At 34.6% G+C, this 26,088-nt stretch overlaps 2 protein-coding genes across 2 annotated transcripts in view; both read left to right on the forward strand.

The window, feature by feature from the left end:
- The window catches only part of Snx2 (sorting nexin 2), an 80,814-nt gene that overhangs the window by 52,942 nt on the left and 1,784 nt on the right, over positions 1-26,088 (forward strand). Inside the window, exons 7-14 of the mRNA XM_046459991.2 lie at positions 1,173-1,251; positions 6,547-6,622; positions 7,551-7,664; positions 7,919-8,012; positions 9,546-9,751; positions 23,727-23,870; positions 25,097-25,177; positions 25,290-25,361. Of these exons, the coding sequence (XP_046315947.1) occupies positions 1,173-1,251; positions 6,547-6,622; positions 7,551-7,664; positions 7,919-8,012; positions 9,546-9,751; positions 23,727-23,870; positions 25,097-25,177; positions 25,290-25,361 (866 nt within the window). The remainder of the gene's footprint in view (positions 1-1,172; positions 1,252-6,546; positions 6,623-7,550; positions 7,665-7,918; positions 8,013-9,545; positions 9,752-23,726; positions 23,871-25,096; positions 25,178-25,289; positions 25,362-26,088) is intronic.
- LOC124103409 (ATP synthase F(0) complex subunit C2, mitochondrial) lies at positions 1,330-6,540 on the forward strand. Its single transcript, XM_058584199.1, has one exon. It carries the CDS (start codon positions 1,416-1,418, stop codon positions 1,917-1,919), a length of 504 nt encoding a protein of 167 aa, XP_058440182.1. The 5' UTR covers positions 1,330-1,415; the 3' UTR covers positions 1,920-6,540.

The raw sequence follows: 26,088 nt of genomic DNA on the forward strand, positions 1-26,088 counted from the left end.
AATGAGATTTTTAGAAACAAAATATTAATGGTGGTATATGTTAATTATTCACCAAATATATCAACCTGAATAAGAATTGCATAGTTTTTTATAATGTTTTTAAAGATGCTAATGTACTGTCCTTCTCTGCGGATTTGCCTGTTCAGGATTTTTTATATAAAGGGAATCATGCAATATATGGTTCTTGGTGATGGGCTTCATCTATTTACTATTGTTTTTTCATGATTCTTCCATGTTACAGCTTGTATCATTACTTCATTTCTTCAGAAAACATGTTTGAAAGGAAAAAGAATGGTGGGGGATCTGCAGCCTAATATATTAACATTAAAGTTGACAATATAGAAATAATTAACATTTTTGGTTTTTTTGTTTTCTTTTGGTGCTGGGAATTGAACCCAGCCTCCACATGCTAAGTACATGCTCTGCCAGTTAGCTACACCCCAAGACCAATTAACCTGATTTTTATTTTCAAAATTTGATGTGTTCTAAATGTCTCTGTGAATGTGCTTATTCTTTCAACTGTTAGGAAACCTGTTATGTGCTGGTTGTGATGGCATATGCCTATAGTCCCAGCTATTTGAGAGGCTAAGGTAGGAGAATCACTTGAGCTTTAGGAGTCCAAGGTCAGCCTGAGCAATATCAGTGAGACCCTGCCTAAAAACAAAGTTTTGATAAATAAACAAGAACATGCTCTTTGAATCTGAATCAGGAGAAAATTTAGTAAATTCATGGGTTATGTTTATCTTTATTTACGTCATCCTGAAAGTAAGAGCCTTATTTATTGCTCATAATTAACTGCCTTAAAGATTCCATAATGCACATTATAATGTAAAAACTTTCGAATTTACCAGGAGTGTAAAATATTGCAGATAAAGAATTTTTTGAAGTAAGTTTTTGTATAAATAATCAGTACGGGTCAAGAAACTACAAATAGCTCATTTTCTGTTTTATCTGTTCTCTCGTGTCCTAATTATTTATTTACCAAGTAGAAATGTTAGCATATCATGAGATTTAATTTTTCAAAATGTTTTGCTTTTTAAGTAACATAGCAGTTACCAACTTAGAAGCTTTTTTTGTTAAGTTCAAATTCAAAGTATATTTTAAATTGTGAATAAATGGTCATAAAAGACTTTTTCACAATAAAATCATCTCAACTCTCAACTTCTTCAAAGGTATGACCAAGGTTAAAGTAGGTAAAGAAGATTCATCATCTACAGAGTTCGTAGAAAAACGGAGAGCAGCTCTTGAAAGGTAATTCTAGATAGTAATACTTTATTACTCTCATAAGTCTAATTTATTACTTATGATACAATAATATATTTGTTGTGATTCTATTAATCCTCATGAATAGTCTAACAAAATAACATCTGTTTTGCTTCATATGCTATAAGCAGGAATATAAATATATGAATTAAATGAGGATAGAATTAGCCCCTCTCTGTCTTCTCTGCACTGGGAGCAGCTTTCTTGCCACGGCCCCTCACCCCCTGAAAATGTATGCCTGCTCCAGGTTCCTCTCCACCCACTCCTTGGTCAGGAGCACCTCTCATCTGCTGAGCCGACCACTGTCTGCAATGGTTCTGAACCAACCAGATACACTGACATATGAGAGCTTCAGCAGCTTGGCAGTCCTTTGTCCCCTGACCTCACTTATCCCTCACCGCCGCTTCCAAACCAGCACCATTTCAAGGGACATTGACACAGCAGCCAAGTTCATTGGGGCTGGGGCTTCCACAGTTGGGGTGGCTGGCTCTGGGGCTGGGATTGGGACTGTATTTGGAAGCCTTATCATTGGTTATGCCAGGAACCCTTCTCTGAAGCAACAGCTCTTCTCCTACGCCATTCTGGGCTTTGCCCTCTCAGAGGCCATGGGGCTCTTTTGTCTGATGGTGGCCTTTCTCATCCTCTTCGCCATGTGAAGGAGCAGTCTCCTCCTCGAATTCTTTCTCCCATGTCTTGTCTGCCCTGTATGTCCCTTTTCCTATACTACCTCAGGCAATATGGGGAAAGTGGTTGGCTCAGGGTTTGACAGAGGGAAGACAAATAAATACTGTATTAATAAGAAAAAAAAAGGATAGAATTATATCATAGATGTAGATACCAAGGCACTAAGAAACTTCTAGACTTTTAAAGGAAAACATGGTAGTTGTGATTGGGGATAAAGAGTTGATAAAATGTTTGGATAGGGCTGAGGATGTAACTCAGTAATAGAGTTCTTGCCTAGCATGGGTGAGGCCCTGGTTTAAATCCACAACACTACAGGAAAAAAAAAAAATGTTTGGGTAAAAATAATCCCACTTTGGTATTTAGATTCTTAGGAAGTTATACCATATATGGAATGAACATTATTCAGAACAATGAAAATTGCAATGTGTTCCCCTTACTTTTGTGTATTTTTTTCCTTCCATGCTATGCTAAAAATGAGAAAACAAATTTGAAACTATCCTTGACTTTTCAGAACCTATCATGGTAATTACTTCCCTTTTAGCTTAAAATCAGTATTGGGGTAGGTAGGACAGGCTTTAAGGATACACACACATACACCACAACCCCCACCCCCCACCCCAGGGTACAAATTATTTTTTTAAACTATTTTCAAGGCAACTTATTTCTGGTGTTTAGTAATAAATTGTTCACATTTTTAAAAAATGCCACAGAAAAGTCAGGTTTAAACAGCATGCAGTAAGAAAAACTAAAGAATATGCAATTTTAAAATCTTATGCTAGAGAATACTAGAAAGTAGAATTGTATTTATGAAATCAGCAATTCCCCTGAAAATTGAAATTGCATAAGTTTAGGTTGGCCATTAGAATTGATTGTATTGTAGGTAGGGGATACAGACAGAATATTTTTAAGAATAAAGGTACATAATGTTCTGCCTTGATTTCACTTAGTCCTTCCTGAAAGTGTAACCATGACCCTTTGAGAAACCTTTCAGGTCTTATTTTTCTATGAGTAAATTTGAAATATTTCAGATGGCATGCTTGATAAGAAACTTAATGAAGATTTATTGTACCAAGGACATATAATTTATTTCTACATTCTACTTTCTTCTAACTTGATGGCATTATATAGTACTTAGCATACCTCTATGTAGTATAAAACATTCCATGTATATACTCCATGTAGTATAAAACACTTAGTATAACATATAAGGAAAAGTTGTTCCTCTAGAAAAAAATGACTACAGAAAATATAAGCATAAACATACAGAAGCAAAGGAATTCATTTCTTTAGCTTTACCCTAATCCCATTTCTTCTGTCATAACCAGTTTTATTCACTTCTTGAACACAGCGTTATAATGTGTACAAGATTTTAAAACTGCATTTTTTTACCCTTTTATATATCTGACTTATAAAAGTGATTTTCATGTGACATTTAAAATTTTTTAAACATTAGAGCAGGCCTCTAGTAATCAGGGAAGTATTTTTTTGTGTTTCACTTTATTTATTTAATTTAGAGAATCCAGATGACTATTTTTAATGAAAAAGTAAACATCTGGTATTACAAGTTAGGAAGAGTGAAATAGCCAAGTACCACTCTATGCCATATTCAATAAAGTAAGCAGAGACTATTTTATTAAAAGTATACCTAAGATAGCTTGCTTGATTTTCTTAAGAGTACTTTGTACCTTATCTTAACATATAGTGAATTTATTTTTAGGTAAGAATACACTTTGGCAAATATATGCTTAGAAATTTGGAGGAGCATAATAATAGCATACAAGATTTATAATTCATTTTGTAATTCAAGTCTATACTGTCCTACACTCTGTGATCTTGGGCAAGTTACTTAAATATAACCTTTCTTAACTTTAAAGTGTAAATGAATCAGAATTGTGTTTGTCTCAAGAACCTAAAAACTCAATTGGCAAGGTCTAAGAAGTTAGTATAGATTAATTAATCCACTCTTTCATATTAAGAAATTTGGAGATAGGAAGCTGTTCAGAATTATCTAATTCATCAGGGAATGCTAGTTCTTCTATCTGATATCTGGAACATAACCATTTCTCATCAGTCTAGTGACTGCTGGTCCAAAGGTCTTAATTAAATACAGTAGTTTCCTAATTGGTCTCGTCACTTTCATCTTTGGCAGTTCTACTTTTTTTTTCTTTTCTTTTTTTTTCAAATATAGCAGCTAGCATAATCCTTTAACAACATAAATCAGATCATATTAATATCTGATTTCAATCAATATAAGTCAAAGTCCTTATAACAGACTCCCAAGTTTTCCTGACCTGTATTTCCCACTCTGTTATCTATTTGAGCTCATATTTTCCTTGATCACTCACTATGCTCTGGGCCACACTGATCTTTTTGCACTCCAGGGATTTTCCTACTTCAAGTCTTTGTACTCACTCTGCCTAGAATGCTTTTGTTCTTTAGGCATCTGCATGCTGACTCCCATCCCTTCTTCAGTTGTAAATGTCTCCTTGAAGTCTGTTCTGATCTTCAGCTTCATTCTGACCTATTTAAATTGCAACCACCATGTCTTACACCTTTGGTTCTGTGTACCCTGTTTTACCCTTTCTTTTTTATAGCACTTGCTACCTTTTCAAATCCTACATAATTTATGTTTGTTATATTTATAGTTTGTCTTTTTCTAAACTCTTAAGCTCCACTGGGGAAAACATCTCAGTGTGTCTTGTTGAATGATGTATTGCAGGTACCCAGAACAATACCTAACATATAGTAAGTGCTCTGTAAATATTTGTCGAATGAACAAATGAATGTCATTCAAGACCCAAACTCTTTCTGCCTTTCTATTTTCATCATTAGCACTTCTCTTCTTCTTTTTTTTTTTTTTCTTTTCTTTTCATTCTGTTTTTTGGTTTTGGTTTTGGGGAGGGGAATGCTAGGGATTGAACTCAAGGCTTCTCTTCATCCTTTTTTTATATTTTTATATTTATAGCTTTCTCTGATATTATTTCTGAATTGGTGTATATGTATGAATGCTCATTGTTTTAAAATCCAGTTTACACTTCTGTTCTCAATTATAACATGATATAAGCTATACATATATTTTTAGTTAGTTGCTCTTTCCTTAAAAAAGAAGGAAAAAATTTACTGTTATTTTCTAGAATATAATTTTCCAAAACTGATTCCTCAGAAAGCTAATAAGTGGTAGGATGAAAAATGGGATCTATAGTCAATAGAGTTTTATTAACACAGGATTTAACAGTTATACCAGGTTTATTTCCTATTGGACTTATAGCACCAACTTGATACCAGTCAATATGAATCTTAAAGAAAGGTGTATGTATGTATTATATTTCAAACATTTTTAGAATTAATCTTTTTGATGGAGTATTTCATGGGACTAGTAATCACTTTGGAAAACTGTTTCAGAATATAGGTAGTATTAGATATTTTCATTTAGGGTGAAATGTTGAAGTGTTCTTAAAGATTAATTATCAGATGTTTTGTCTTCCTTTCTGCTTGTTCATTTTACAAATATGTTATTGCCTGTTATTTGCCAGCACTAAACTGAACAACTTATGCAAACTGCCTTTAGGTAATACATAGTACAAACAATTACAATAATTTCTTTAATAGAGTTGGGGGAATTTTATTATTAAAATTATAAATCAAATTCTAGTGGGATTATACCAACTTATTTTAAACTTTAAAGTTAATGTTCTCACTGCATTTTTCTTTTGGCTCTATTATATAAGCAATAAAACTTTTTAAACCACATATCTACTAAATGATCTGTTTCTAGCATAATAACTTCTTCTGTGAACTACTAATTTATAATGAAGCTTAATATAGTATATGATTTACATAAATGTGTAAAGACAGATTAACATTTAAACATTGATAAAATAGTTACGATTATTGTATAGAGTTTGGCTGTGGAGAAAGAGACTAAACAAGAATTATAGGTATGTGTTACTGCACCCAGAGCTAACAGTGATTTTGATAATAATGTTTCTCTATTGCTTTTTCACTTCTAATTTATATATCATATTTACAGAAGTATCAAAAACTTAAAAATACAATTATTGAAGAAACTTTAGTTGTGTGCCAGAGTTGATTGTGTAATTTAAATCTGTTAACAAGCAAAACATTGGTAGAATGTTTTGAATTTTGGTAATGATAGCAATTACTCTTGTTAAGTTTTAAAAAAAATGTGTGTGTGTCTCATATATGTAAAATATAGAAATATGTATCTTAGGACTCTAAAATTGTAACTGGAAACAATATTAACTATATCTAAATATGAAATTATTAAACTCATATAACCCTTTAAATTCTAATACTTTATAGTAAGAAGTTTGATAAATGATTTAACCACTTCCCACTTTTATCCTTACCCTCTGCCATTTCTTACTTAATTATGAAAAAGGTATTATATCAATTTTTAAAAGATTAACAAAAAGCTTTTTAATTAGTAGAATGTTATAAAATTCTAATTAATTATAGTGAGAGTAGACTAATAAGGGGCAGACTGAGGACACCTTTTTACTGCATTTAAAAATTTTTATTTTGTTGAAATACAATTTAAAATACTAATAAAGGGAGAAATTTTATTCTTAAATCTAGGTATCTTCAAAGAACAGTAAAACATCCAACTTTACTACAGGATCCTGATTTAAGGCAGTTCTTGGAAAGTTCAGAGGTATTTTTTTCTACTTTAAATTTTTGTATATGAAGTTTCTCATTTGTATTTATCATTATAATTTATATAATAATAATCAGTATATAATTGGATTAATAGATGAAATAAGGCAGTGGGTTTTTTTCACCTAATGAATTAATTACTTAACTAAATTACTAGCAAAATAGTTTCTTTAAAGTTGATATTTATAGGATGATCAGTCCCTTTCTTGAAAATTTAAAACCAAGTTGAACAAAATGATTTATAAACTAACTTCAAATGCCCTAAGTTGTTAGTTAGGTATCTTGTTGAAATAAATTTATTCAGACTTCATTTTTAGACAAAGTTGAATATGTGTCTGCATTCTAATATCTTTATTAAGGTTTCAAAATGCAAATATGTAGTTTGAAAAAGCCTGAACTATAACCATGCTACTCTTTATATTTTGAGATGTTTGGTACATTTTGGGCTTTTAATAACAGTTAAGAATTCTAATTGTTAGTGCTTGAGGTTTTTTTTTTAAGGAATTGTCTCAGAATTTTTTAAAAACTCAAAACCACATGATCCTAACTGAACATAAGGAGATTTTTCTCAAGACTTTCTTCTTTTCTTATAAACAGTTTATTTCTGCTAGCAAACAGGTGGCCAGTGTTAGGATACTTGGCAATTTCTTAATATATTTTGACAAATGGTGTTTGTTCCATCTAAATGTAAACGTACAGAAGAAAAGCAAATGGAAAGTCTATTTTTTAAGTTTTCCTTTGAGAATGTACAAGTAGTGTATTTGAGAAATTAGATCTCACTATTTAAATGTATGAGAGTGAAGAAAATACAGCCTCTTTTTTTTCTTTTCTTTTTTATTTTAGGAAGGGAGGGATCCCTTTTGTGCCCAGTTAAACCTCTAGGCTTTTAACCGGTTTGTTTGCCCTTATTTGTCATTCAATTCCAGCTGCCTAGAGCAGTTAATACTCAGGCTCTGAGTGGAGCAGGAATATTGAGGATGGTGAACAAGGCTGCCGACGCTGTCAACAAAATGACAATCAAGATGAATGAATCGGATGCAGTAAGAGCTGATTTTTCGACTTGAATAATGAGATGAATTAATGAGCCCAACAATTGCATTTTAAAGCTGTACAAGTAGAAAATAGGATATTAATTTGTTTATTGAGTTTAGTTCTCAGCCACATCAGATGACCACCATGGTTATACATGGTTAATTTGTTGCTTTAAAACAAGGAATGTAGCTTGGTATTGGTAACCTAATTTACAGTGGTTTGTTCTTCCTAAATTAACCCCATTTTTCATTTTTTTTCTTAGTGGTTTGAAGAAAAGCAACAGCAATTTGAGAATCTAGACCAGCAACTTAGGAAACTTCATGCCAGTGTGGAAGCCTTGGTCTGTCATAGAAAAGGTTTGTTTACTTTGTTGCTTGTATGTTTACCATCATAAAACTAATGAAAATATTTTATTTAAATTTTACTAAAAATGCATATTCTGAAGTTATTAAGGAAGAGAGAAATAATAGTTTAAGAGTGCCTTCTGTTTTAATTTCATTACTAAAAATTTTGTTTTATTTTTATCTAACTTCTGGTTTAGGTATAGAAGCTTATATAAAAGTGTATTTGAATTTTGGATGAAAACTATTATTCATTTTATTAATTCCTTGTTGATGTATTTACAGTTTAACAGATGAAGTTGTCTCATTGGTAACTTTAATTATATTTAAAACATGAGAGATTCCAAAATTGGTATTTGAAAATTCTCATGAAAGTATTTATTTTCTGCCTCTATTTTCTGGAAAACATTTTGAAGTATTTTCTTCGTTTTCAAACTAAAGTATTTAAAAATATGAGGTTTTTGTTTTTGTTTTTGTTTCTTTGGCTGGCATGGGGCATAAAACTTCCCATAAATTTTGAGTTGTAAGTTTTTAATCCACAATGAAGTAGGTTTTTTTGGTGGTATGGGGATATGTTAATTTTAAAGACATCGAGGCTTTATCAGTTTTCCAAAATATTTAATAAGTAATTTAGTATGTGACATTACTAGTAATACATTTTGTTAAGATAATTAACAGAAACCTACTAATACATTTATTATTGAAAGTATTTTGTCACAACTTTGTCATTTGTATTACACATGTTTTAGGGAATGGGCTTATGAAGGTTCTTTTAGATTCTGTACAATGTAGAGTAACAACAATTTTCAGGCAATGTAATTGCTAGTTGTTGGTAGCATCCATCCTGTAAATTTTTTTAATTGAAATATCCAAAAAATGGTCATGCGAAAAATCTTTTTTAGAAATTCTATTTTACGGAAAATTATTGCACAAGAAAGAAAAAAAGACTAAGGTGGACATGAATTGTATCTACAATTCTACCTTATTTTTCTTTGGTTAGCTAAATAATATTCTCATTAAAAATTGCAGACATTATTTTCAGTGACAAATGTTTAAAGGCCAAAGAATGTAGTATAAATCAATCATAACCTTAATGCTTCACTTATTAAAAATGCATTTCTTATGTTTTTTAGGAATGGACAAAGAATGAGTGTTTGGGGGAGAAAAGGAAGAAAGATTGTTATGTTTTATTTATTTAAATATAGTATATAACCTGAAAACATAAGCAATAATTCTTCTTTTGTTTTCTTTGTTTCTTTTTCTTTTTTGCAGTACTGGGAATCAAATCCATGGCCTTGTACATATTAAGCAAGCACTCTAACACTTAGCTACATTCCCAGCGCCAGCAGTGATTATTAATTTTCAGTAGCTTTGTGAGCATTTTACACTATTGCTTAAGGCATTTTAGTAACTATTTCTGTTAATTAATTTAAAATATTATTCAGCCAGTTCATCAATACATAAAATTTGGAGAGAATGTAGAAAATCAATACAATATTTTATAATTTTACTGACAAATGCTTAAAGTAAGCCCTTTTTTTATTTCAGAACTTTCAGCCAACACAGCTGCCTTTGCTAAAAGTGCTGCCATGTTAGGTAATTCTGAGGATCATACTGCTTTATCTAGAGCTCTTTCTCAGCTTGCAGAGGTTGAGGAGAAGATAGACCAGTTACATCAAGAACAAGCTTTTGCTGACTTTTACATGTTTTCGGAACTACTTAGCGACTACATTCGTCTTATTGCTGCAGTGAAAGTAAGCCCTGTTTTGCAATCTTTCTTGCATTTGCTTCAGTATAGTTTGCTTTAAAAAGAACGTGGTTTCCAATTAGGCATGTATGTAAGTATGTAAATTCTAAATAATACTATATAGAAAAATACTTTAAACTGTTTTGTAACTCAGTTTATTTATTTTATTTATTCTAATTTGTTATACATGACAAAATACATTTCAATTCATAGTATACATATAGAGGACAATTTTTCATGTCTCTGCTTGTACACAAAATAAAGTCACACCATTCATGTCTTCATATATGTACTTTGGGTAATGATGTCCATCTCATTCCACTGTGTTTCTTACCCCCATGCCCACTCCCTTACCCTCCCTCCCCTTTGCCCTATCTAAAGTTCCTCCATTCCTCCAATGCCCCGGTGCCCCCCCCCCCATTATGGATCAGTATCCTCATATCAGAGAAAACATTTGGCATCTGGTTTTTTGGGATTGGCTTACTTCACTTAGCCTAATATTCTCCAAATCCATCCATTTACCTGCAAATGCCATGATTTTATTGTCTTTTATTGCTGAGTAATATTCCATTGTGTATATGTACCACAGTTTCTTTATCCATTCATCTACTAAAGGACATCTAGGTTGGTCCCACAATTTAGTATTGTGAATTGTGCTGCTCTAAACACTGATGTGGCTTCGTCACTGTAGTATGCTGTTTTTAAGTCCTTTGTGTAAAAACCGAGGAGTTGGATAGCTGGGTCAGATGGTGGTTCCATTACAAGTTTTCCAAGGAATCTCCATACTGGTTGCACCAACTTGCAGTCCCACCAGCAATGTATAAGTGTGTCTTTTTCCCCACATCCTCACCAATACTTATTTTTGTTTGTATTCTTGTAACTTAGTTTTTTTAACAGAGTTAATATTTTTAAGAGATCTAAGGAAAGTCAGATAAGAGAAAGAATTATATATATTTATTGTATATTCATATTTACAAGTTTGCAACTAACTATTAGCATTTGCTTGATCATTCTGCAGTAACTAAAACTACCTACTAGACTCTATTATCATTAGTAAATTAAAGTATATAATAAGTGAATATATTTCGTGGGGTTTTTAGCATGGTTCAAATTGCAGTCAGACTTTCTGTTTATTCAAATGTGTAGTCACCATGTATCTATAGATGAGATGGGTCTACATTAGATCATAGATTATGTTACCTAATGATAATGTTTAAATATGAATAATAAACTTTATGAATAGTTGGGAAAGTAATCCAGTTTAACAAAGTACTATTGTATACATATCTTCAGTATTTGGATACTTAAATTGAACATTATTCAGTCTTTCATTTTATTGCAAATAATGTTTCATAATAATGTTATGGTATCATGGGCTGGGGTGTGGGGCAGGGGGATCTAGGTATTTACCTTTTACCTTGAATGCAAACATTCTAAAAAAGTACAAAGACCTTGTTCTTTGTTATTTTGGGGGGGGGGGTAGGATGGTAACTGGAGATGGAACTCAAGGTACTCAACCACTGAGCCACATCCCCAGCCCTATTTTGTATTTTATTTAGAGACAGGGTCTCACTAAGTTGCTTAGTGCTTCACTTTTGCTGAGGATGGCTTTGAATTCTCAATCCTCCTGCCTCAGCCTCCTGAGCCATTGGGATTATAGGTGTGTGCCACCGCACCCAGCTTGTTCTTTGTTTTTTAATGCAAATTTTGTTCAGCTAAAGTCTGTGATTAAATAATAATTTATCTACAATAAGAATATTGATACATTGCCAACTCATTGAGGATTTTGTTTTCAAGATAACATTGACAGTTACTACTAGAAGGCTCTTAGATCAGAATGGTGATTGCTTAGATTTGAATAAATTAGCAATTTTGCTTGTATATGTAGACAACTTTTGATATACAAGTCAGTTTACAGATGATCACTCATTCCTGAACCCCTAACTCTCACCTCCCAGTAGCATGAAGAATGATTGTAAAAGAGTATGTAGGTCAAAAAAATCTATGGGTCAAAAAAAAAAAAAGGGCAGTCTGTGAGGAATACCTGATAAGAGGTAATCTGGGAAAAGACCCTTGGCAGGGATGGCCTGCCTGTTTTGTTTTCTCAAATAGCTTTCAGCATACTATGTAAGTCGTATGTTACATTTCTTAAAATTAATTATATTCGTGGTTTTCAAAATTTTACAGAGCACTGGCACCAAAAGAAGTACTGCAGTCAGCTAAGTTTGGAAAACAGTAGCATCCCTGCTAAGGAGATTTAGAGTATATATAAAAGGTTCAGAACTATCTAGTAAGGAAAAGAAAATAAGTTATTCAATTGTTTGATCCAGAGGCTTTTAAATTAATATGAACTAGAAGTGTTTTTCTGCCAGATGTTGTCATATATACCCATGATCCCGTTCAGTCAGGAAGCTGAGGTAGGAGGATCACTGATTTGAGGCCAGCCTCACAACTTAGTTAGCTCCTCAACATCTTAGTGAGACACTGCCTTTAAAAAAAAAAAAAAAAAATCCAGGCATGGTGGTGCACGCTTGTAAACCCAGTGGCTTGGGAGGCTGAGGCAGGAGGATCACAAGTTCAAAGTCAGCCTTAGCAATGGTAAGGTGCTAAGTAACTCAGTGAGACCCTGTCTCTAATAAAATACAAAATAGGGCTGGGGATGTGGCTCAGTGGTCAAGTACTGCTGAGTTCAATCCCCAGTCCCCCCCCCCCCCCCAAAAAAAAAAATTCAGAAAGCTCCTCTTTTGCAAGTACATGGCTTCTGCTATTTAGGATTACATATTTTAGTTACTATTATTGCAAGCTTTGTTGGGTATTGTGCTGCAGTCTGGCTGGGCACACAATCACGAGCCACCACATAGCTTGTAGATTCAAACAGCAACTCTTTATTCCCGAACTCACACCAGCCGTCTACAATCACGTTCTGGGGAAATCCACGTTCTCTGCCCAAATCCACCCCCACTGGGCTTCTGTCTCCCAAAAAATACTGTCTGAATCCCTTAAGAACTCAAGGAGAACTCAGGCAGCAGGATACGCCCTATTCCCAGCAGGAATAACCTTAAACCCGGATTATCCTAAACCGGGAACACCCTAAACCTGGATCCGCCCTGGTCCTTGAGCAAGGTCACCTGCATGCAATGTCACTGCAAAATGTCCCATTTCCACGAGTCCTTCCACTAAGCAACATGGGGTACGCTGGCAAGGAAATTGTCATACCTACTTGGCTAATGGCTCCCAGCATCTCCCCCCTTCTGATTAATTAAACAACAAGCAATGTGGCTTAAGGACCGTGCCTGGTAGGTTGTCCAATTCAACATATGGTTCTTACCCGTCATTGGAAAACTGACCTTTAGGCGTCAGCCTCCTGTCTTAGGTTGATACCACTGCAATTGGATCATACCCGTCACTGACTACCGGTCCAGCATACAGCCATACTTGTGGATAGGTCTATGCACCAGTGGGGGGGTGAGGTTCTTTGCCTCACCTCTGTTGGCCCCCAAATTTGGCCTTGGTGCCAGTGGGGGAGTGAGGTTAATGTGGCTTAAGGACCGTGCCTGGTAGGTTGTCCAGTTCAACATATGGTTCTTACCCGTCATCGGAAAACTGACCTTTAGGCGTCAGCCGCCTGTCTTAGGTTGATACCACTGCAATTGGATCATACCCGTCACTGACTACCGGTCCAGCATACAGCCATTGGCCCCAAAATTTTAGACCATCACTAGCAGAAGGGAGGAGGATACAGAAATGCCACGACACCAAGCCAATTGACGGCTCCTTGGGAAAAATTGCATCACTGGTGACACCATCAGCAAAGATATGCCAGCATTACCACAATTCGCTGCACCAAACGATAGTTACATAGTCCAGGCAAGTTCTGCAAGCAGTTCAAAGCGGATGAATCTATCAGTATGTCCATTTCCTCCCAAAATCCGTTTCCTCCCAAAGTAAGTTGACTCCTTGATTGAGCATTACTTGTTGAGTTATATTCATTGATGCATCAGTTTATACAGTTTACTGTGATAGCTATCATAGAAGCTGTAGTTTGGTTTTATCTTTGTCTTCACCGGCACTGGGATGAAGATAGGAATTCTGGCAATGATGCTAAAGAGACATTATCCTGAAAAGAATTATTAAATATAATGAAAAGGAAAGGTGAAAGTAAACAAACAGATCTGTTAACCTACTTTAAAAACAATCCTTAACAGCTGTTTACCTAATTTAAATTAGTAAACAAACAGATCTGTTAACCACCTTTAAAAACAATCCTTAACAGCTATTTACCTAATTTAAATTAAACCATTTAAATCATGTGAATAAAAAAAAATAATAATAATTCGGATCCATTTTTTCATGAGCGCTCCTCATATAAGAAATATGGACATATGCACATACATACAACACAAAACACAAGAGTGCACACAAACGTACAACACATAAGAAAATAGTAAAGGCCTTGTAGCTTTACCTGGGTGAAATCTCCATTGCAATGTTTAAAAACTCCACCCTCAAAAAATAAAACTGATCAGAAAAACATTAACCTAGGTTTGTATGAGCTCAAAAAACAAAAATAGAACCTTATGATGTGGAAAAATGCAATAATAAAATAGCTATTGAAAAAAGCATCCTGGTTAATCACTGTCGCAGATGTAAGAATGGCCAAGCTGGAGTTCTGGATATCAGCTGTTATGGATTTGAGTCAAATCATCTTCTTTTTGGACTGTAGAAATTGCTTTAGTTAATCTCTCTGGAATCCAAATCGGCTGCTGTTCTCCCTGTGGAAACACACAAACAGACCCCCGACTCCAGACAATCACTGGGTCAGGACCTTTCCATTGTCCTGTTAGAATATCTGTCCAAAGTACTTTAGGCTTATGTACATTTTTTGGATACATATGTCTTTCCGCAGCACTAAGTCCTGATGAATCCAAATTTAAAAAGTTTAGAGTAAAAAGCGTTATTTTAAGTTTATCTTTGGGGGATATATACCCCCTTCCAATTCCCTCTTTTTGCTTTAATAAGTACGTTTTAATAGTTTGATGAGCTCTTTCAACTATGCCTTGTCCCTGTGGATTGTATGGGATTCCTGTTATATGAGTAATACCAAATGATGAGCAAAATTGTTTAAAAGAGGTAGAGGTATAGCCAGGACCATTATCGGTTTTTAACTGTTTAGGAACGCCCACAGTGGCAAAATTTTGTAAGCAATGAGCTATAACATCTTTAGTTTTTTCTCCGGCATGAAGGGAGCCCATCAAAAATCCGGAAGAAGTATCGACTGTAACATGTAAATATTTTAATTTTCCAAATTCTGGCAAGTGTGTGACGTCCATCTGCCAAATATGGTTAGGTATCAGTCCTCTAGGATTGACTCCAAGATTAACTTGTGGTAAAAATGTCACACAATTTTGACATTGTTTTATTATATGTCTGGCTTGTTCCTTAGTTATTTTAAAACGCTTTTGTAAAGTATTAGCATTAACATGAAACCTTTTATGAAAATTTGTAGCTTCTTCAAATGTAGAGAAAATATGTATGTCATGTGTAGTTTTATCTGCTAAATCATTGCCTAAACTAAGGGCTCCAGGCAATCCTGTATGTGCCCTAATATGTCCTATGAAGAATGGATCTTTTCTGTCCCAGATTAGACTTTGTATAGTGGAAAACAAAGAGAAAACAGTAGAAGAAGGGGAAATCCTACCAGCATCTTCAAGAGATACTATAGCATTAACTACATACTGACTATCAGAAAATAAATTAAATACAGAATCTTTAAACATCAAAAAAGCTTGTAAAACTGCATTAAGCTCTACCTTTTGAGCTGATTGTTTGGGTACTAAAAATGTAAAAGTTTGATCAGGGGTAACTACTGCTGCTGTACCATTATTTGACCCATCAGTGAATATATTTGGAGCATTCATGATAGGTGTTTTTCTTGTCATTTTTTGGAAAAACTACAGGATGCTTAGACCAAAAAGACAACAAAGGATTAGATGGTAAATGATTATCAAATGAAACATTAGATTTACACATGGTTATTGCCCAAGTATTTAACTCATTAGCTAACTCATCAATTTGATCCATAGTATATGGAGTAATAATTTTATTGGGAGAAATTCCAAACACTCCCTTCGCTGCTTTTATTCCTTTGAGTATTAATTGTCCTACAGCCTCAGGATACCTAGTAAGAATAGTGTTAGGAGAATAAGATAAATGTATCCACAATAATGGACCTTCTTGCCAAAATACTCCTGTAGGAATATTTTTTGTTGGTAGTACAATAAATAATAAAGGCAAACTTATATCAATTCTATCCAAATGTATATTTTCCATATATGTTTCAATAATTTTTAATGCCTTTCTTGCTTTAGGAGTTAACATGCGGGGTGAATTTGGATCTGATGGACCTTTTAGAATATCAAATAAAGGTCCCAACTCTCCTGTTGGTATACCTAGATAAGGCCTTATCCAATTTATGTCTCCCAATAACTTTTGAAAGTCGTTAAGTGATTTGAGTTGATCTCTCGTATTTGAATTTTTGGTGGACGGACCATGGTTGAGGATAATAGAACTCCTAAATAATTAATTGGAAAATTTAATTGTACTTTATCTATTGCTATCTCTAGATTATAATTTTTAATAAGTTTGTAAGTGTGGCATAACATTCCAGCAATATGTTTTTATCTTTATGTGCCAATAATACATCATCCATATAGTGAAATATTTGTAGTTCAGGATTTTGATTTCTGAGTGGCTGGATTGCTTTGTTAACATATATTTGACACATAGTTGGACTGTTAGCCATCCCTTGAGGGAGTACTTTCCATTCATATCTCTGATCAGGACCTTCATGATTTAATGCAGGGATGGTAAATGCAAAACGTGGACTATCCTCGGGATGAATTGGAATTGAAAAAAAAAACAATCTTTAATATCTATAGCTAAAACATGCCAGGTTTTTGGCAAAGCAGACAATTGAGGGATCCCTGATTGAGCAGGTCCCATAATAACCATCTCATTATTAATGGCTCTTAAATCTTGCAATAATCTCCATTTACCAGATTTCTTTTTGATGACAAAAATGGGAGTATTATGGGGAGATATGGAAGGTTGTATATGTCCTTCCGCTAATTGTTGTTTGACCAGATCATGGGCTACTTGTATCTTTTCTTTAGTCAGGGGCCACTGAGGAACCCACACTGGTCTTTCTGATTTCCAAGTAATTTTGATTGTCTCAGTGGCCCTTTCTGAAAATCCAACCCATGTCTGTCTGTTCCTTGATCTATTTGTATTGGTGCTGCTATACCTTGCCCTTGTTTTCCTAATCTTTTTTCTTTCCTAAAGCCTTGTCTAGCCCTAGTAGTGGGCGCATTAGGATTGATGTTATTTGTTAACGTCAAACCTAATTGATCTAGGACATCTCGTCCCCATAAATTTATAGGAAGATGATCCAATACATATGGCTGTATAGTTCCTTCACATCCTTCAGGATCCTTCCAATCTAATATCATAGAACTTCTATGGGGATTAGTCGCCACTCCTAGGCCTCGAAGCGTTTGAGTGGCTTGTTGTAATGGCCAATGTTTTGGCCATTCTTGACGAGATATGATGCTAAGGTCAGCTCCTGTGTCCAGTAGCCCATTAAACTCATGACCTTGAATATTTAGTTTTAGCATTGGGGGAGAATCTAAATTTAAAGACAACATAGCCCAATCTACACCTGTGGAGCCTAATCCCCTGGAACCTCTTTCTACACTACGACTAGGAAATTTATTATGTAGGCTGGGTATTATTAACAACTGTGCTATTCTATCTCCAGGTGAAATTACTGATATACCTCTTGGAGAACTAGCTATAATTTTTATTGCACCTACATAATCGGGATCAATTACCCCAGGACTTATCATAAGTCCTTTTAATGTAGATGAACTACATCCCAATAATAAGCCTACTGTTCCTTGGGGAAGAGGTCCTTTTACTCCTGTGGGAATGATTTGAACTCCCATCTCTGGAGTTAATACTGCTCTGGCAGAGGCGCAGATGTCCAACCCTGAGCTCCTTCAGGTTTGTCTGATGAGGGATTTAATGGACAATGTGTCCTGGGCACTACCCTGATGGTGTTGCTGGGTTCCTCCACTGCCCGGTAGATTTGTGGTTGTGGGCCCCGGAGCATTGGGACCCCCTGTCCGTTTTTTGGTAATGGAGCCTGATGCCTTTCTCCACGATATCGTGGATAAATACCTGGTCTTTGTCCGTTTTTTGATAAGGGAGTACCCTCTATGGTGGTTTGAGAACGGCATTCATTAGCCCAATGTCTCCCTCTACGGCATCGTGGGCAAATACCCGGTATTCTATTCCTTTGATACCTACTTTTGTTAAACCCTCCTCCTATGGGGCAATTCCTTTTAAAATGTCCTGTTTGTTCACAATCATAGCATGTTTTTGGCCTGGCATCTAAAGCCTGTTGTACTGCAGCTGCCAAGACTTGCCCTTGTTCATTAATATCTCTACATAATTTAATATATGTGTTTAAATCTTCATGTCTCCATGGTCTAATAACCTCTCTGCAGCAACAATTTGCTTGGTCATAAGCCAGTTGTTTTATTAATGGCATTGCTTGTTCTGTATCCCCAAAAATTTTGGCAGCCGTTTGAATTAGCCTATCTACAAAGTCAGCATAAGGTTCATTAGCTCTCTGTATTACCTTAGATAGCTGACCTTGTAAATCTCCATGTCCTCGTAAAGTCTTCTATGCCCTGACTGCATCTGCAGCAATTTGTGCATATATAGCAGGATCATATTCAATTTGTTGCCGTTGACCCTCATAAGGTCCTTTTCCTAACAACATATCTAGATTTCTTTGAGGGTAACCGGCTGCTGCATTTCGCCTAGCTGTCTCTGCGCAAAATTCCTCATTGGCAACCTTCCATAACAAATATTGTCCTCCATTTAGTACAGATTTACACATGCTAGCCCAATCTGCTGGCGTCATGTCCAAGTTAGTAATGGACTCAACCATGCTTACCGTGAAGGGAGCTTGGGGACCATAGGTTGTTACAGCCTCCTTTAACTGCTTCACTGTTTTAAAATCTAAAGCGCGGTGAATTTGCTGCCCTCCTACATGTTCAAGTACAGGGCATGCTAATCTTTGAGGTCCTGTCTCAGGATCCCATTTATCAACTACGGGGTTTGAGGGCCACTCAGCTGTCTCCATTGGTGGGGCTGTTGGTTGAATTACGCCCTCTTGTGATAAAACGGAGTTAGTAACATCCTCCTGTTGTGGCCTTTTTCCTAACAACCCCTTTTCCTTTAAATTTTCTTCCTCTGTCTGACTAGCTCAAGAGACCTTCTCTTTTGCTTGATCTAAAATGTCTTTCTCCATGGTCTGAACCTCTAACAATTTACTTAACATCTTTTCGGTTTGTTTTTTACTAATTTCTAATCTACTATAAAGATAACGCAACCCAATAAGATAACACAAAACAAAACCGAAACTGAATGAAACAAAAACGGAATAAAAAATCGTTGTATCAATTTTCTCTTCCTCAGGGCCGACAAACTTCAAACCTTTAGTCAACCATTTTTTCCAGTTTGCCTGAGAAATTTCTAGGGATAGGCAGTTTGAAACAAAAACAAGATAAATCAAAACAAGAACGCACTGGTTTTTTTTTTTGAAATGGTCACCCATTCTTTTGCTCTTCCTCAGGGACAAGCAATTTCACTTACCTCCAAGCTTCAGAAGTTCCCCGCACGGGACGCCAAATGCCGCAGTCTGGCTGGGCACACAACCACGAGCCACCACACAGCTTGTAGATTCAAACAGCAACTCTTTATTCCCGAACTCACACCAGCCGTCTACAATCATGTTCTGGGGAAATCCACCCCCACTGGGCTTCTGTCTCCCAAAAAATACTGTCTGAATCCCTTGAGAACTCAAGGGGAACTCAGGCAGCAGGATACGCCCTATTCCCAGCAGGAATAACCTTAAACCCGGATTATCCTAAACTGAGAACACCCTAAACCCGGATCCGCCCTGGTCCTTGAGCAAGGTCACCTACATGCAATGTCACTGCAAAATGTCCCATTTCCACGAGTCCTTCCACTAAGCAACATGGGGTACGCTGGCAAGGAAATTGTCATACCTACTTGGCTAATGGCTCCCAGCAGTATTGGACTTCTGAGAGCCATTAGAGTATGGCCAGAGATCTCAGACAATGGTTTTCAATGCTTTTAGCATGAGAACATGTCTTAGTTTTTATGGGAGATCCTAAGTTACAAAATATGTAAATATTTTTAATAGTGTATATAAATACACAAACACGCTATTAATTGTTTCCCAAGAAATTTAAAAGATTTATTGTTTGACTATAAATACTCTGCAACCTTTTAGAACCCTAAGAAACAGGATAGCATACATTCAAAGTCACTGAATTGAAATATTATAATAATTAAAATCGCAGCAACAAATTTCTTGGTGTGTTCAGAATACTGTGTCACAGCTACAACCTTGATTGACCTAGACTAGCTTGCAAACAAAAATATTCCATAAATTGGCACACGATGGAGGCCCAAAATGAATGATATAAATCTTACCACTTTTATGGAAAAGGTTATTGCTACTGGAGTGGGTTAATATCTTTTTTTTTTTTTTGGATGGGTTAGTATCCTTACATACAAAAGGAAACATTAAGTTATGATTTAATTGATTTAAGATAGCATTGCTAGAACTTGTGAGAATCTCAAGTTCAAGGCCAGCCTCAGCAATTTTAGGAAGGCACTGTCTCAAAACTCAAAATTAAAAAAAATTAAAAAGGGCTGTGGATGTGGCTTAGTGTCTGGGTTCAATCCATGATACAGAAAAAAAGTATTTTACTCTCATAATTTTGAAACTAGGAGTACTTTGGGGGTTAGAGTATATTGCCAAGGACATAAGAAACTGAGGCCTAACCAAAGAGAAAAATGTTATTGATTTCAAACTACCATCAACATATGTGTTCCTTTTTCTTCTACCCAATGATGAAGGGTTTTTTTGGTAAAAGTTGTAATTTCTCTAGTTAGTGTAAATGTAAAGCATCTTTAACATACAACGATCCTTTTACTTTTTTTTCTTCTTTTTTATTTTCTTTTTGCAGAACTGGGGATTGAAACCAGGGGTTGCACCTGCTAGACAAGTGCTCTGCCACTGAGTTACATCCTCATCCCTTTTTATTTTCTGATTCTTTTTTATTGTCTGTCCTTTTAAAAATAAGAGTAGAAAAATGAAGAAAAAGTTATTTTGTATCATTAGGATTATTTTTTCATTTCCTTCCTGAAATAACCTGACTTTAGTATTAAGTGCATGCATTTGTACTACAATAAACATCTGATGGCTCTGAAGCATTTTGAGATAATAAACTGGGCAGGGACCAAATTAGTTTAAATTTAGTATCAGTGAAGAAACTAGTATGTATATCCTGAAAACAAATGATAAAATTAAAGAACTTTTAAAAAAATAATCTTTTTCTCTATATTGGGTTGTATATATTTTTTCCCTCTGGTGCTAAGGATTGAACCCAGGGATGCTTTACCACTGAGGTACATTTTCTAGCCCTTTTTATTTTTTATTTTGAGACTGAGTCTCGATAAGTTTATGAGGTTAGTCTAAATCTTATGATCCTCCTGCCTCAGTCTCCTGAGTTACTGGGATTTGTGCCACACCTGGCCTAGACTGGTATATATTTTAAGTAATCAAATTATTACTGAACAGAGAAGTTTATAAATGGAGAGTTTATGGCTGGGCGTGGTGGTACATGCCTGTAGTCCCAGCAACTCGGGATGCTGAGGCAGGAGGATCACAAGTTCAAAGCCAGCCTCAGCAAAAGCAAGGTGCTAAGCAACTCAGTGAGAGCCTGTCTCTAATAAAATACAGAATAGGGCTGGGGATGTGGCTCAGTGGTTGAGTTCAATCCCCTGTACGTATGTACATACGCACCTACCTACCAACCTACCTACGTAAATTAGATAGATGTCTTAGATAGATAGATAGATAGATAGATAGATAGATAGATAGATAGATAAAATGAAGAGCTTATATGTTTCTGTTCCCCTAGATAAGAGTTGGGCCTAAAATCTTAGTATTACTTTTTTATTGTTCATGTGTTTGTGTATGTATCTCTGTAAGAAATGAAAGGCAGGGATTATTTCTTTTAAATTAACTTTTAAAAAACTATTTATGTTCGATATATTACTCTTATTCCTTCGTTTCCTCCATTCACTTGTTCTTGCTCTCTCAAATTAAGTTTGGCCCAAAGCGAAGTTAAATTTTTTTTTTTCAAATAATTTTTGTTGTAGATGGACACAATGCCTTTATTTTATTTTTATTTTTATGTAGTGCTGAGGCTCAAACCCAGGGCCTCACAGGTGGTAAGCAAGCACTCTACCACCGATCTACAGCTCCAGCCCCATGAAGTTAATTCTTAATGGTCTTAAGTACTTGTAAATAAGGTACTTTACTGTTTCTTCATACAAAAAGGTTTCTTTCACTGTTAATAATCAAAGTAACTTTTGTTTCACCTAATTTACTGATGTTTATTTCATTTGTTCAATTAGAAAATACTAAAATAATATACCTTCAACATCAAGCTAGAAAATAAATTCTTAGTAGATCCCATCCTATTGATTGCCCCCCCCCCCCATGATGGGGATCAAACCCAAAGCCTTGTACAGGCTAGGCAAGTGCTCTGCCACCGAACTATATCCCCAACCCCACCATCAGTTTTTTCATAAGATTTCTAACTACTCTTATTCCTTCATTTCCTCCATTCACTTGTTCTTGCTCTCCCAGATACCTTGAAACAAGTCAATAGATTTGGTTGACTCTTAAAGAGTTTCTTTGTCAACTTCATTCAGTTCTGCAGACCAAATATATAGACAAATGTATGATTTTGGCTTTTTCATGTTGCATATTACTGACCCCACTTAATTTTGTTAAACTTTTTTTTTTCTTTTGAGGTATTGGGAATTGGAATCAGGGTGCTTGCCTCTGAGCTACATTGCCAGCCCTGTTGTTCATTCATTCATTGCAATACTAGATTTTGAACCCCAGGGATACTTAACCACCTAACTATACCCCCAACCCTATTTTGTACTCTTTTTTTTTTTTAACATGGTATCTCACTAAGTTTCCCAGACTAGCCTCAAACTTGGACTGCCTTACCCTCTCAAGGGATTACAGGCATTTGCTAATGTACCTGGCTAAACCTTACTTTTAATCCATTTGTATTTGTTGCTACTGGATTCTCCTCTACTATATTTTTACTTAGTTTCCTGTTTTACTTAAGTTTCCTGTTCCTGAGTTTTTCTCATTTTTTAAATTTCTGACCTGTTTTGTTTTGTTTTGTTTTGTTTTTTGGTACCAGGGATTGAACTCATGGGCACTTAACCACTGAGCCACATCCTCAGCCCTTTTTTGTATTTTATTTAGAGACAGGGTCTTGCTGAGTTGCTTAGGGCCTCACTGAGTTGCTGAGGCTGGCTTTGAACTTGCAGTCCTCCTGCCTCAGCCTGCCAAGCTGCTAGGATTACAGGTGTATAGCACCGTGCCCAGCTTAAATTTATGTTTTATAATATTTAGTAGGAAAACTACAAGTGTAGATATAACACCAGCATTTTCCTACTAAAGACATTTTTTTTCAATTTATAAAATTCTGTTAGATAAGAAAAGAAATTTTATTATAAATCACCTTTAAAACCTTGAAGGCTAGTAAAATTGATTTTGTGTTTTGCTTTTTTATTCTGAGCCCTTATTTTTCATTCAGTGAATTTTTTGTTTAAAACAAATGAATAAGGAAAAGTATTCTTTGATATCAGCATGCTTATTTTCACTAAGTATTTTAGAATAGTATCTAAATATTTGACTTTATTGCTTTCAATATTATAGTACTTATAGTGTAATGAAGGTAGTACTTTACTGTGTTACTTAATACCATTGTATCATTTGCTTATAGGGTGTATTTGACCATCGAATGAAGTGCTGGCAAAAATGGGAAGATGCTCAGATTACTTTGCTCAAAAAACGTGAAACTGAAGCAAAAATGATGGTTGCTAACAAACCAGATAAAATACAGCAAGCTAAAAATGAAATACGAGAGGTGATTGCTAAATGCCTTATTTCTTTACTCAGAGTTTTCATGTCATTCATATATGCATAATTTTTCATAAATTTTTTTCTGACCCATTCAGCACTTAACTATCTCTCCATACTTTTATAAACTGTGTTAGAATTACTTTAACATTGTGATCATCATTAAAATCTCCAGAGCCCTTCTGTTACCTACACATGATTATGAAATAAAGAAGCATATAAAGAAACAATTTGAAATTGACCTTTGCATTAATAATTATATATATATTTTTAAATGGTTAATATTAACTTTCAGATGATTATTTTGTGTCCAAAAATGACTTTAGAAATAGATCTATCCCACAGTTAGCTGTACAGGCAACATTATCCCCCATATATATGTATTATATATGGTATTTTAATAAATTTGTATAAGTTTATTATAATTTATACACTTTTTTTGCCATGCTTCAATAAGGAAATTGAAGAGGTAGGACAATCTTTATATTACTAAAAATAAATGAACCTGCTCTTTTGAAGAGTATGTACCAGTGTTTTGGTTACATAGTGGGGAAAATATCATTTCATTGCTTAAATTTTTAGTTACTTTATTTTATGTGTTCCATTGGTCACAAATCACAACATTCTGTTGTTTTCATCTGAATTTAATGTTTATTAATGGGTCTTTAGTAGACCATAATTCCACTTTTTTATTTTAATCCAGTCATTTTACCATTACAAAGTGTTTTTTAAATGTTACATGATTTTCCTATTTTAAAAGTATTTTCATGGCATATAAATTGTGATGAACATGTATTCTTGAAATATATATTGTCAGTATATTCTGAAATAATTGATGGAAAAAATGAGAAAATTACACTGTAACATTGCTAATTTATTTGGTAGTGAATTTTATACTCAAAATCTTTCCTGAATTCATATCTTACTAAGCTGTGGACATTATAGTTCATTACGTATTGCAATATTCTACTCTTGAATAAATTTAGCAGGGAAATGTTAATGAAAATAATTGACACGTGTTTCTGCCACTAGAAAGTGAGATACAACTTTGATGCTAAATTGATTTTTGCCAATATTGAGCTTTCTCGGTGTAATTTTTAGACATTATGTTTTTTAAAAGTTCCAGTGAATGATAATCATCAAAATTGTAGTTAATTCTGTGAGTTTTTTTCCAGGCAAAAAATGAAATATTCTTTTGTTTTTATTTTTTTTTCCTTTGCTTGTTTTTATTAGTGGGAGGCAAAAGTACAACAAGGGGAAAGAGATTTTGAACAGATCTCTAAAACAATTCGAAAAGAAGTAGGAAGATTTGAGGTATGTATAATGGTTTATGAACATGGTCACATTTTGCTGTGTTTTATGGAAAGGTTAAATTTAATTTTCTACTAATGGACTTTTTTTCCATGCAATGTACTTTATTTAACAGAAAGAACGAGTGAAAGATTTTAAAACTGTTATCATCAAGTACTTAGAATCCTTAGTGCAAACACAGCAACAGGTAAGCGTTTTTTAAAAAATAACTTCTATAATTTGTTTTCATTATATTTTTCATTTTCAAGATGACAATTAATGAAATAGGCTTTTAAGCTCAAAAAGTTATAAGAAATAGAAAGTCAGTGACAATAAAAGGAAAAAATGCTAAAGTAATTGTAAGTATCTCAGGTCCTGTTTGCCTTTACTAAACAATAGACAGAGAGAGCTAAACTTCCCAATATTAGGCCATAAGAAACTTCAGGGACAACTTTCCCTTTCTCTGTCTTCCTAGTTCGATTTCTTTATTGATCAGACCTGTTGTGAGTAAATGCTCATAGTAAATTGTTCTTTTCTATAATAGAAACCAAAGCTAATTAATTTTTTAGGGTTTTTGTTTTAATTTTTATTGTTTTGTTTTTTTAATTTTGTTTGGGGTTGTTGGATTAAGTAAAATAGCAGATTGTCTGGTGTATTTTATTTTAACATAAGTTAATGTCAAACAGAAGAATTTCTGAGGGCTGGGTTGTGGCTCAGTGGTGGAGCGCTTGCCTAGCATGCGTGATTCAATCTTCAGCATCACATAAAAATAAGATAAAGGTATTGTGCTCACCTACAACTAAAAATATATATATATAAAAAAAAAACACAGAAGAATTTCTTTCTCCAGTAGTTTTTCTGTTTTCTGTTTTGTTATCAGAAATTACCCAAGAGTGCTTTGCCACTGAGCTAAATCCCTAGCCCTTTTTATTTTT

The sequence above is a fragment of the Marmota monax genome, unplaced genomic scaffold (assembly GCF_021218885.2).
Source record: "Marmota monax isolate L192 unplaced genomic scaffold, Marmota_monax_Labrador192_F-V1.1 WCK01_AAM20220418_F8-fsc00006, whole genome shotgun sequence".
NCBI lineage: Eukaryota > Metazoa > Chordata > Mammalia > Rodentia > Sciuridae > Marmota > Marmota monax.

What these genes read in the sequence shown, in the direction of transcription:
- LOC124103409 (XM_058584199.1), top strand. Translation starts at nt 1,416, where the DNA reads ATGAGGATAGAATTAGCCCCTCTCTGTCTTCTCTGCACTGGGAGCAGC.